The sequence below is a fragment of the Thunnus thynnus genome, chromosome 15 (genome assembly GCF_963924715.1).
Source record: "Thunnus thynnus chromosome 15, fThuThy2.1, whole genome shotgun sequence".
Classification (NCBI taxonomy): domain Eukaryota; kingdom Metazoa; phylum Chordata; class Actinopteri; order Scombriformes; family Scombridae; genus Thunnus; species Thunnus thynnus.
The window spans coordinates 15,931,866-15,945,701 of NC_089531.1; the positions used below are offsets into that span (position 1 = coordinate 15,931,866).

At 44.8% G+C, this 13,836-nt stretch overlaps 1 protein-coding gene across 4 annotated transcripts in view; it reads left to right on the plus strand.

Moving 5' to 3' along the window:
* jarid2b (jumonji and AT-rich interaction domain containing 2b) overlaps positions 1-13,836 on the plus strand; it is a 108,123-nt gene that overhangs the window by 83,318 nt on the left and 10,969 nt on the right. For all 4 annotated transcript variants that reach the window (XM_067612860.1, XM_067612862.1, XM_067612859.1 and 1 more), the window contains 3 exons: positions 2,129-2,347; positions 6,026-6,270; positions 12,034-13,492. In XM_067612860.1, coding sequence (XP_067468961.1) covers positions 2,129-2,347; positions 6,026-6,270; positions 12,034-13,492 — 1,923 coding nt within the window. The remainder of the gene's footprint in view (positions 1-2,128; positions 2,348-6,025; positions 6,271-12,033; positions 13,493-13,836) is intronic.

Here is a 13,836-nt window from a genome sequence, read left to right on the forward strand (position 1 = left end):
CAACTAGAGACCTCTACCACACTGAGGCAGTCTTGTCTTGTCTTGTTCTAATATGTATAACACATAGCCCTTGTGTACTTGTGTATTTTGGTGCCCTCACACTTGTGTTATCTCTATATTTTAATTAGGTCACTTAATAACATATCAAATGTGTAAAATCTAAGATAAGTATTCTTCACCCTCCAAAACAAGTATGCTAATTAAATAATTGGCTTTGCTAACTTTCACACTGTGTAATTTTAACCACTCTGTAAAGCTTAATGCAGGCCTGTTGAATTCAGGCATTTTTTTTTTTTCAGAGGCTTAACAATATTTTAATTGACATATAATCATGCATTGCTGCCCATTAATGCCCTTTTAAACACAGTGGCCCCTTAAAGAGTAATAAAAACCACAGTAGTCACTCATGCCATGCAATCGATTAAGTCATAAAGGACTCACAACTTCATAAAATCCACTGTTTCCTGCTCATAAACAGCCAGATTTAATCAGATCTATGAGGCTGTTGCATAACCACACATTGGTGTTAACTATAAATCCACAATCACAAGCATACATGCATGAGTTCACCAAGCCTAGTTGTACACATTTAGGATTACTTTACTAAGTGCCCACCTTTTCTATGCTTTCAAGGTCACACACACACACACACACACACACACACACACACGCACAGGCTGCATTTCTTTCATTTATCTCTCAGCAGTACACGGCCAGAAATAACAAATAGATTGTGTATATATAGTAGGGAGGAATAATGGTTGCAGAAGTGCTCTTCATACCAGCCCTGCAAAAGCTGCTCCTTGGCATGAGTCCACTGTACACCTTGAACCACAAACCCACTGATTTTTATGTTTCTTGAAACACACAATGGGGTGATATTGTACTCCGCGAGCCTCATTTTTTATTCCTGCATCTGTATGGCCGAACCAACTGTTTGCACACTGATTTACGAGGGCAACATTATGAGGTTTAATAACATAGCTTTGGGCTTTATGACCTTTTTATGAGAATGAGTGTGTGTGTGTCTACCTTCAGCTAACTGAGGTAACATTATAGGCCATCAACTGCCAAACACCATTTACCACCTCCCAGCATATATTGAGCTAGATTTCTCAGAGATGACAATGAAAACGATTGAATGAGGCAGAAAAAGGAAAGAGAGAGAGGATGTCAGTTTTCTTCTCCACTAGGGGGAGAGATTGACAGTAATCCTGTTTGGAAGTGAAAGAGGCAGATTTGGGATTAGCTCACCAACGCGAGAGAGATACTCCCTAGTTTTTAAGTAACTCTTTTACAGAGTTACATATTTGAGCACATGTACAGTATATACTGTATGTCTCAGTAAAAATGTCAACATAGGGGAGTCTCTGTGGGAAGACGGGATGTTATATTGCATAGGCATTTACAAAATATTGAAATATAAAACACCAGAAACAAAAGGCAGTCATTTTAGCTCAGTTTATAAATGATAACTCCATAGACGCAGCTTATTAAACGTGAGATTTACGAAGTGGTTCAAAACACGATAGAGGTTTAGCTTGATTCGAAGTGCAAATGCTGTTAAAAAAAAGAACAGTCATCCTATTGTAAATCAGTTTTTTTTTCACACTGCGCCGTGCATGTCATGTTTGTGCGTTTTAGTGTGTGAGTGAATGTAACAATGGAGCCGCTTATGTGCAGAGCAGTTTACAAAGCATCAATAGGCCACCAACTGGGATAATAACAGATGAAAAACAGCAGCACAATCACCATTATTCACAAACCCTTGAGCAACTTCTATTTTTACATTAATATTTCACCGCTTACATATTTATGTTGATTCATGTGTAAGGTCTGAGATTAGAATAAGAAAAGAGGAAATATTTTTTCCATATGCGGACGGCTGGTGGTCTCAAAAATAAGGTGTATTCTGTTTAAATAGGGGAACATCTTGGTGACAGACTTTTGTGTTGTGTACAGTTGTGTTTTTCAGTGCCTTTTTCTTATTTCAAATAGTCATTTTTCTCTTTTCTTTTCCTTTCTCTCCTTCCTCCCTACCCCCCCCCCCCCCCCCTCCTGCCTCTTTATTATTCATCTTCCTCCCTCTGTCCCTTTCTCTTCCTTTCCTCCACCTCTCTGCACTCAGGTTCATCGGCCCTGCCCAGCAACATGGCCTACTTTGGAAGCTCCCAGGAGGAGGAGGACCTAGAGGAGGACGAGGAGGAGGAGGAGGAGGAGGTGAGGAACGGAGGTGGTACTCACTCCCACGGTGGGGCGAGCAGCAGCCAAGCCTCAGCCTCCTCCTCCTGCCACTCGACACCCCGCAAGGGCAAGCTCCCCGCCAGGCAGCCACTCAATGGGCACGGTAAGGACGAGACTGGAGCTCAGAACAAAGCAGGCCCTTTTTTTTTTTTTTTTTTTTTTTATTACCAACACATTTTCTCCTGTCTTCACACATTGTACTCTCACTTTCCCCCCCCATGTAGAGTGTTAAGTTATCTTCTTCTCAACAAATTCTCAGGGTTTGATGGGAAATGCAGTCACTCATGAATAGGCACAGTTTTGTGGCTTTGCAGGAGGGAAAGAGGGGACTGTCTTCAATTGGTCTACAGGGCCACAGATATCTTGCCTTGAATGAGGGATGAGAAGGATGGAAGAAAGAAATGTTAGAGAAAAGAGGTGCAGGAGTGCTGTGTGTAGGGGATGAAAGCGAGAGAGGAGGAGGAGGAATAGAGGGGGAAACTGAGGAAGAGATAGTGATGGATAGGCAGGTGAGAGGAAAAGAAGAAGGAGGCGAATGAATGATGATGCACCGGGGGAATAACTAGAGAGGAGTGGAAAAATCCGGTTCGGAAAAAAGATTCATACACAGAGAGTGAAAGATGGAGGGATGCAGCAGAGAGAGAGAGAGAGAGAAAAACTCGGGCCAAACAGAAGCACAGAATGAGTCTAGTGCATGTCTTTGAGTGAGTGTGCACATGCACGAGAGCAATTTCCTAAGTTTGCCCTCTTTTTTTTTCCACTGCAGAGACGGGGTAAGTCACAAGGGATAGCAGAGCAGCGCATCGGCTTTTTCCACCCCAATTAACACTTAACTTGCTAAGCCCTAACAAGGTGTTTATGCACGCACTGCAACAGCTGGCCTAGGCCCTCGACACACACACACACACGCACACACACACGCATACAACGCAATGTACAGTACAACCCTTGGGGCACATAGACATTCGGATGAATGCACATACACACACTTGTGCACACCATTTAGGAAATTGTAAGGATGCAATCGAGCCTGTGAGCAAGGACTGACACACAATGATGCATAAAAAAACACGTAACACTGCAGAAGTCTCCATCTTATGAAGTCATTTTTCTCTGAGAAGAATTACACTTAATTAGAAGAATTACACACTTGATTTATAAAAAAAATTCTGGAAACAAATCATTTGTTTATTATTACTGCAGAGGCAATTTTTTCCACTAGGAAAGCGAGTTTCAGGGCTCAGTGATGAATAAAAATTACTTTATGAGTTTTTTTTTATTTGTTTTTTTTGCAGTGTATAAGATAAAACATATACTCCAAAATATTTCTTTCCTGTACTATTTTTCTTTACAATAACACATCATGTGTTTGTTTGTATCCATTGTGTAGTATTGAATCTACTTTTTGACAGAGCAGTAGAGAGAACAGTTTTAACCTGAAGGCCCTCCCTCCCTGGCAGACTTCGGAGACATACAATCCTTCCGGCCAGGCGTTTCCCCGTCAAACAAGGGCCGGAGTTCCTCCTCTCCACCCTCCCTGACTCTCTCTCTCCCTCTCCCTCCCTTTTTAGTCTGTAGAATTGCCGCCAGAAAGGTTCAAAAGGTGAATGCTTTGCTCAGCTCTTTCCTCTGTCATCCTCTCAAGTGGAATGTGGAGGAGGCGAGAGACAGCAGAGAGACTGGTGGGATTAAGAGAGAAGAGAGAGGGAGAGAGAGAGAGGTCCATAGATTTGCTCGCATTGAACTCTGGGAGAACTGTGCACTGCCTTTTGTGTATACTTCACCGGCTGTACCTACCCCCAACACACACACAGATAGTTTTCTCTCATTCTTACATCTGTAGCTACAGCCTGAAACATAAACTGTGATATAAGGAGGACGAACAGTAGGATAGTGAAACCTGTTTGAACAAATCCAGGCTTGTTGTGTGCATGAGGACAGCTTAGTCTCCTGTCTTATCTCATATACCAACACTGTTTGCAAAGCAGCTTGGCGCCTTCACTGTGATATGCTAAATAAATAGATAAAGGGGAAATAGGCAGATATACTTTGTAGGGGACAATAGAGATGAGGGGGGTTAAGGACAACGAAACGGGCGATTGTGTACATACGTAGATGTCCGCACGCACAGTCAAGACTGGGTCATTGCTCCAGTGTTGAGATGTGTTGATGCTGTGTGTTGGATATCAGGCACACACACACACACACACACACACCTCAGTACATTTTGCGGTATTAAGATTGGTGTCAAACGTGACACTTTAATATGCAGTGTGGGCCACTCTCCAGCAGGAGCAGGGTTATATGGGCTCTTAGGGAGGAGGAGGGGAGGGGGGAGGGCGGTGGGGGAAACAGAAGGAGAAATAGAATTAGCAAAGGAGAGAGAAACATTTTATTCTGGGAGGTAAAGAGAGACAGGAAAGGCCCTACATTGTAGACTATTCATCAGCGCTCCGTCTCTACTTCTCTCTCTCTCTCTCCCTCTCTCTCGGCCGTGTGCCATGTTGACATAGCTAAATTAAACAGCTTTTATTGGGCTCCGTTTCTTGCTTAGCTCACTTCTCAAAATGTCAAGATTTCCCTCATTTTTCACTGAGCTAGGGGCCCAAGAGACCAGCAGACGCTCACTTGTGGTTATGAGTGGATACACACATACTGTATAACACACGCATACACATTTCTGCAGACAGAAACATGCACTAATGTTCAAAACTGTACATACAGATCGTCTAACAACATGTGCCTTGCTTTTCACTCTACATGTACCGTAAATGCTCCGTGTGTTTGCACCCGTAGTTTGCGCCTCCTGTCATTCTTTCCATACATCCTGTTGATATTAAGGCTCTGTGAAACGTTAAATTGCCCCATAAAAGTTGAAGAGAGAGCTATTGAACGTGTATGTTAATTGCGCCGCTCCTGTTCGACTTGCTTAGCATCATCCCTGGGGGTTGATGTAGTCCGCGTCCATTTTGAACAGGTTCATTGAGATGTAGCATAAAGACGTTTTCATGCGGCCCTTAAATCATGCATATTTTACTGATTGGGGGCTATATGTTAGCCAAAAGCCTGTCATTCCAATGTTTGCGTGGGCTTTTCCACTTGGTCGTTGAGGTTTGGTGCCAGGGGTTTATAAGCCATTCTGCACTACAGGGGGGGTATTGAGAGTACACATATTGGCATTGGCATAGGTAGTCGGTAGCCTGAAATAGCATAGTATATGTCCTGTAAATGGTGTTTGAGCCTTGATACCTGATAGGAACTTTCCACAGTGTCTTGTTTTTTTAGCATAGCTAAATAGCATAGCTAAATTTTTTTATGCAAGTCGAGAATATATAGTAGGTTTAAGAACTTATTTAACATATGTAAAATATGTACATAAATGACTCAGTACATTCCTAAGTCTCAAGAGTGAATGTCCTGTCCTGTTGCTGCCCTAACACTAAGAGGAAGACCTTTTTATGATCTTCATGTTGAAGACATGCCTGATTCATGCTAACAACTAAAACCAGTTAGCTTGTCATTATCATCAACAATTATCACAGTTGAAAAAAATAGTGTAATATCGCTGCCTCATTGAGTTTTGTTAATAAAAAAAAACTCACTTGGGGAAAAAAAATCTAGTCAAATTTCCACATCAATGTACTTTAAAAACACTTTTACTAAATTCATTGGGGTATATTTCAAATCTCCTTGCACTGTGGGGCTTGAAAATGTATTTGATATGCTATCTCATTAATTTAGAATCAAAAACACTCCTGTTTCTCTCTTCTCCCCCCTCCAGTGTTCAACAGCCACGGTAAAGCAGGGACAAGGGAGAGTCCGAGGCCCAAGGCTGGGACTCACGGCAGGGACGCGCCTGCCCCGCCACTGCCACCTCCTCCGCCTCCACCTCCGCCCCTCCTGAGGGAGCGCAGCGAGCGGGCAGAGGCACGGGAGCACGCTAGGGTGCAGCAGGCCATGGCCAGCGGTCGAGGCTCAGCCAACGGGCTGCCGCCGAGGAGAGCTGCCGAGGAGCTTCGCAAGCAGGTATGGCCAAGAGCGTCCAGCTATTACAACACAGTGGACTTTAGAAAAGATGACAGGGCTGTATATGCTAAATATCACATGGAAAGGACAGAGGGAGAGGATGAAAGCTTCCCCCCTGGTGAAGAGGAGAGCTTGGAAAATGTGAAGTATTCTCCTACAGAGTAATTTCTATGGCAGGTAAATGGTTTGCATTAGCTGTAGTGCAATTGGAGATACTCTGGAATATTCTGTATGAAGAGGCTCAAGGTGCAGCATGCTTGTTTGGCTGTTAAACCCATTTGAAATCCCCCTCTCTCTTGACTCTTTTCTGCATTTACCCATTTGCCACATCCTCTTTTTATCTTCCTCTTAGTGATTTCTCCTAACTACTCCTGCGCCTTACTTGTCTCCCTCCTGTACTTTGTTTTTATTGCCGGTTTCCCCTTCTCCCTTGCATTCTCAATTGTCTCCCTTTGAGTTTTTTTGCATTTCCCATCTCCTTATTTCCTCTCCTTTTCTCTCCTCTCTCCTCTCTTCTCTTCTCCATCCATTGTGTCTGGTAGAGTAATGATTGTGTTTTGGCCTGCCGCAACTGCATCTATATTTAGTAGTGCTGGCTAGGGGCTGTGAAAGCCTGCCTCCCTCTCCATGGCACTTAGCAGGTTTCAAGGAACCTCACGAAGTGAAAGAGAAGGAGGAGAAGGGCTAGAGATTGCTTTAGTTAGGAGGCTACTGTTTTTATGATCACATTAGCTGATCAAAAGAAACATCTCGTTCTTCATCTTTCTTGTTCCCTTTTCCTTCTTTTCTTGTCTTCTTCTTCTCCATTACCTCTCCTGCCTTTCCCTTTCTGGTGAACGCCATTCCTCTAGCTAGTGTTGTTGTTGTTGTTGTTGTTGTTGTAGTAATCGGCTGCTGCTGATGCAGACTCAGGCATGTGCTTCAGGTTTTTTAAAGTGGCTGGAATTGTCCAGCAAAACCAACAATGAATCTCAATGAGAGTGACTGCCTGCCAAGACAAACTTCAGCCTCACTTACTCACAAGTCTTTGTTCCACGGCTCTTCCTCTACTCTCTCTCTCTCTCTCTCTTTCAATTCACTGTTGGCACCCAGCATGATTCTTTTGATTCCTCTCATACTGTGTATTTTGTTTTTTCCCCCCCCGTACTCTCATTCCACCTTTCTCTCTTTATATCCCCAGCTCTCTAAGTCGCTTTCACTCATTTTCTCTTCACGCTCCCACTTTCTATGTCTCCCTGCTCCTGTGTCAAACAGACGGATCTTGCCCTTGACAACATGGCTCCAATCATTTGGAAGGATTAGGGCTTTTTTTTTTTTTTTTTTTTTATTCCCTTCCTCACTCTCCCTCCAATTAGCATGAACAGTATGTGTGTTAACCATGTGTGTTCGGGACACACACATACACACACACTTATACACACTTATACACACGACCAACTGTGAAAATACAGGCTAAGCCATATAAAAGGTTAAGTGATTATGTAGTCGTAAAACGAACTCAGGGTTGTGTGTGTAAAACCGAAGGGTAAAGGCATTATCATAATTCAATTCACCGTGATTCAGTTCTCCTTAATTTAATAGCAGCTTGTATCAACAAAATACACGCACCGTAACGGGACCTTTTTATAAAACAATATGTTTCCATCCATTTTAATTAAATAACAAAAGCGGAGATGTCAGCAAAGCAGCTGTACACGGCAGCAAGCGCAGGTGGGGTGCGTAGGGCCAAACCATTTAGCCGACTCGGCATCATTTGAAAAAGGCTGCACTTTCTTGTTTAGTTGTTTGTCCTTTGTCCTCATCCATCCTCAATTAACCTCCCTCATGCTACTACAGCATGGAGGGAAAAAAAAAAAAAAAAGCAGAATACCAACAAGAATTAAGCGCTCACTGAGGATTACATAATGTGTTTCCCTCTCTTCTTTTGTAATAGCGACTGTATGTAAATCTCTCCCTGTAAGTTTGTGGAAGGGCTTTCGCATCGTGTGTATTATTAGTGCCAGGCCATGGTGACCTTTCTCTAGCTGCTTAAAAGTCAACCTGCCCAGGGCCGCATTGCATCGCACCATAATAAGACAGCAGAGGGGGGAAAGAAGGCTTAAGCCGGATTTATGCCTCGCCAGTCGAGGTGTTCTGGCGGTCGCACCGTAAATGACTCTGGCATCGGAATTGATTTATAGTTCAGCATAAGATTTAACCCGTTGAGTGTCGTAGCATCAGCGTAACACTTGATGGATGTGTTATACGCTGTCGGGCTGTGTCATGCATGATAATACAGTATATACCCGCAGTAATTGTGTTTACAGTATTTCATTCTCCTGGCGATAGAGACAGTTATGGTGAGGAAATGGGTTTGCAAGATTTTTCTTTATTTGTTGTTTTTTTTTTCCTCTCACCTTGCTCCTTGTTTTCTTCACTGTCAGGAAGCTATTGCATCAGAAACACATTGGAGAAAACAGAGTAGCCAAAACTGAACAGTCACATTTCTCGTGGCCCCCATGTGGTGTCTTTGTTGCTTTGATATGTTGTTGCATTTTGAAACAGGTGCACGTCAGCAGCACCAGCGGTACCTTAGGTGGAGCTAGAGCCTCCTCATCATCCTGACAAAGTCAAGTATAAATATGGCTGTGAGCATTTGTGATTAAGAATGTGTGTTTGTGTGTGTAAAAGTGTTTGAGGAACAGAATAATACATGCACATCCCCCTCTGCGGCTCGCTTCCCTCATTCAGCAGAGCTTTGCAAGGGTTAAACTTTCTCCTGTCTTCTTCTATCCTCTGGCTGGCCTTCTCTTGCTGTCTGTCTTTCTCTCTCCCCCCCCCCCCCCCCCTTCTTCTTCTTCTTCTTCTTCTCAGGGACGGCTCCTGCAGATGTTGCCTGTTAAAAATCTTCCTGCCAGGCCTCAGCTGGGCTATAGCAACACATGATGTCATCTAGACCCACCTCCATTTCCCTCCCTCCCTCCCTCCCTCCCTTCCCCTCCTTCCCCGGCTCATGTGCGACCGAAATCCACTCCAGTCTCCGACTGCCTGCCTGTGTGTGTGTGTGTGTGTGTGTGTGTGTGTGTGTGTGTGTGTGTGTGTGTGTGTGTGTGTGTGTGTGTGTGTGTGTGTGTGTGTGTTCTATTTTTTCCCTTTGGCTTCATTGTCTGTCTTGTTCTGTTCATCGTCCTTTTCATTTCTGTTTGAATTCACTTTGCCAGTGGAGCAGGAGAGAACTTCCATTTTCTTTCTTTCTTTCTTTCTTTCTGTCTTTCTTTTTCTTTCTTTTTTCTGTCTTTCTTTCTTTCTTTCTGTCTTTCTTTCTTTCTTTCTTTTTCTTTTCTTCCCTCCTTCCTTCCCCAGCTCTTCCTCACCTGCCTCTTTCCTCTGCCTTCTATTTCCTCCTCACGTCATCAATCTCTTGCCATCCTCCTTTTCCACCAGACCAAATAATTAAAGAGAGAGAAGTAAGGCAGACTTGCGGAGCCCCCCATGAAGAGAACAGGTCCTCTGAGCCCTCCTGTGGCAGGAAGTAGTCATGACAGTGTGTCTCTTGGATTCAACGCTTTGTCAGCAAACTATAGCTGACAGATATGGTAGCTGTCTGGACAACTGCTGCTTTAGCACTTACTATTTCAGTGCCAGTGTAACACTAAATAAACTTTCATAGTGGACTTTCCATTGAAATGGCTCATAAAACATTAGAAATAAGTCAGTTTGAATTTGTGAGATTATGTGTCAGATTAGAAGGCAACATTAGGATTGGATTAGGCGACGCCTGCTGAGCCTTCATTTATCCACTTATACTGTTGCTGCATTCTCCTCTCCTCACTCCTTCTCAATGCCACGTCTTTTCTCCCTCTCTGCCTGTCACCCTGTGTTTTTCCATTGTGAGCAGGAGCATGTGTGTGTGTGTGCGTGTGTGTCGGGGGAATGATTGACGGAGGTAGGGTTAGGTTTCAGTCCCCCCTTATCTTTTAATGGCCTGGTCTTTGTGTCGGCCCCCCGCCACCTGAGACGAACACAATACAATACATGCGCACGCGCACACACACACATACGCACACACACACATATGCACACAAGTGTGACACGAGAGCCCTTCAAAGGCAAACCTGTCAATGGGCCGGCTGTCACCTCCCTCCTGTGGCGCCCCGGCTGTGATTGATAACTCCATCTCTCCCATCCTCCCTCCTTTCTTGCTTCTGTGTTTCACTTCCAGCTGGTCCAGGCAGAAAGACACAGATACTATAGATGTATGGCAGCAAAAAAATGATATTAGACTCAGATTTTAATCTGTTCTCTAATGACAATCAGGACTCTATGAAGTCTTATGTTTAAAAAAGGGTATCTCCCCCTACTTTGCATGTATAATTTAGAAATTTTGCTTCTATTGAAAATATGTTATATAATAGATGTACTTAAACATAATAGGATGGCGTTTACCAGTTATGTTAATACAACTAGAGCCACATGAACACCACCTTAACCCCAAATATCAGCAGCCAAGTATTGATCTTGAACTTTGCAAGATCTCCTAACTCTCTGTAGGGCCTTCTCACACTCACACACACACACACACACCAATGAGAGAGACAGAAGAAGGAAAAGGGAATGAGAAACTCCTGGCAGCATAGAAAGTGGGCCATGAAAACAACATGAGGACGAGGTGGGAGAGAAAGTGGATATTCTTAGAAATGCATACGGGGGAAATAAAAGAGTAGAAGAAAGGAAAAGCTGGGAGTGAAGTAATGGCAAGTAAAAGAGAATAAAAAGGGAGACTGAAAAAGACCAGGCCTAAAACAGAAAGACAGACAAAATGTAGTTTTACACAATGGATTTTAACGTCTACCGGATCAGTGGTAAAGCTCTTTCCACCGAGGGAGAGGGTGACCATGTGTCTTCCCACAGCTGTAGCGAGTGAGCCAGCCATGGAAGCAGACAGCACTGTACTAAACCTCTGATCTACAGCTGGGGGCCTCAAAGACTAAACACACACATTTATGTGCACGTACACACTCACCCGCTTTTTTTTTTTTTCTCTCTATCTCTCCCACATGCACACACATAAACACACACGCAGGACTTTTATTCATAGCACAAAAATTGAATTATAGTATTTAAGGAAACCCATAGCAAATAAAAGGCTGTTTTTATGTGCCTGGATGGGATTTTATTCCATCCCAGTGACCCCACCTCCTACCTCATACTGTCCAGCCATCTGCTAGTGGAAACCATGGGCCATCCATCCCTTCTTTCCTTGTCATTTCTAGCATATCTTTTTTTCTGCCACTTCTAAATAGTTTTTTATCTCGAGCTGTTGTGGTTTTGGTTTGAACATATCCTTTTCTAAATCTCAGCTTTTGTGTTGACAGCAGTTTGAGCTGCACTGCTGTGTTTGAAAATAATCTAGACAGTTGATTGGTCCTTTAATGAATAGCGTAGGTTTCCACAAATAGCTTTGGTCTGACCGGCCAAATGTTTTACCACAGAGCTAGCATCTGAATGTTTGGCTTCTTCATTGTGGAGTGTGGGTGCACCCGCGCATGTACAGTGTCTTGTTGTTTCTGAATATAGAATTTTATCTAAGTGGATACATTTTTGGAAACTTGTGCATTTTAGATGAATTTGCTGCAGTAATATTTTACTTCACATGTATCTCACCTTTCAGGACTCTTTCAGAGATTACTGCATATTCATTACATGATCGATTCAAAGCCTTGTAGTAAAATTCTTGATCCTATTCCTAATATGTCTCCCATGCATTCTTTCTGTTGACCTCAGGTCTCTAAAGTGAACGGGCTGACGCGGGCGGGCTCGGCACAAGCCGTCAGTGGTGCCAAGAAGAGCCGCGACTTCCGATTGCCGTCCAAAACTGTGAAGAAGTACACAGCCACCGTGTCCAAGGGCCATGTCACCTACACCAAAGCCAAACAGAAAGAACTAGGCAAGAAAACCAAACTCAGCAGCAGCAACAAACACAACAGCGCCGCCTCGGCATCATCGTCAGCGAACAATCACAATCAGCACAGCCAGCCAGCAGCCAGCAATGGGCTGGCCAACTCAGGAAAAGCAGTGGCACCAGCCCACCACAGCAATGCAAAAACCCGCAAACAGGTGCTACTATCCAATGGCCTGCACAATGTTGGCGTCCGCCTCAATGGCAGGCTAAATGGGCAGCGGCACAACACCCTGGCCAAGGAGGACGGGCAGAGACAGTGCCAGCAGGGCCAGGGGGAGTGCCCAGGTCGAGAGGGACTGCGTAACTCCAAGCGGCGTCTGGAGGTGGTGCTCAATTCAGTGGGGACAGGGGCTGTTGAGCAAAAGGCCAAAACCCCCGGCACTGAGGCCAAGAAGGCCAAGCTTCAACCCACGCCTCTGGAGACGCGCAGCAGCAGCAAGAAGGTAGCCAATCAAGAAAAAGCTGCCACGCAAACTACCACCCCTACCACTCCAGTTTCTAATGGACATGTATCAGAAACACCCTCTTCTCCCACACAAACTCCACCCGCTACTCCACTTCCACCTCCTACTCCCCCACCTCAACAAACCCCGCCTTCTTCTATACCAGCAGCCAATGTGGAGCCGGTGAACCAGCGACCTAAGCGGGCATCGGCCGGCAAGCTGATGTTGATCCGACAAGCACAGCAGCAGCAGAGCAGGTCTCATAGTCGGAGCTCCTGCTCTTCCTCCCCTTCATCAGGCCAGAATCACCCACAGATCCCGAGTCGCGCAAGCACTACCTCAGACCCCCAACAAACCTCTGTCTCCTCCTCCACCACCACTTCCTCTCTGCTTACTTCCACCAACAGCCCCGGACAGCTCAAACCAGCAGCACTGCGGCCTGCTGACCGTGACAAGGAGTGGGAGCGTGAGAAAGAGATTGTGCGCCAGAAGGAGCGCGAGCAGGAGAAGGAGTGGGATTGGCAGCGGAGCAGGCCAGAGGGCTGGGCAGCGCTGGGTGAAGTCCCCGTCTTCCGGCCAACGCCGCGGGAGTTCCAGGACCCCCTGGTGTACTTGGATGCGGTGAGGGAACAGGCCGAAGCGGCTGGCATGTGCCGCGTGGTGCCACCATCAGACTGGCGGCCGGAGTGCAAGCTGAGCGAGGAGATGCGTTTTGTTACACAGGCGCAGAGGGTCCACATGCTGGGACGGCGCTGGGGCCCCAATGTGCAGCGGCTGGCCTGCATCCGGAAGCACCTCAAATCTCAGGGCATTACCATGGATGAGCCACCTGTCATTGGTAAGTGAGCCAGACAGAAAGGCACACATATATGTGAATGCACACAAGGCTATTTAATCAGTAAAACTCCTTCCTGAATTAATTGAATTACCCAAGCAATTAGCAATAAGAACCCAGTCACACCATTTCAAAACGAGGCCTCTCAGTCTCTACATTTGTGGTTGTTTCTCTCTCACGGCTTTTGTTGTATGTAAACATAAGAAAGTCATAAAAGAGATATAGTACATCAAAAGAAAATCATGTACAATTACAGAAAACACGTGTCTACTTTCTCTTGACAAAAGCAGCCAGTAAGCAAGCAGCACAAATATTGCTATTTCCATTGGCATCAGTGGTGCTTTGAA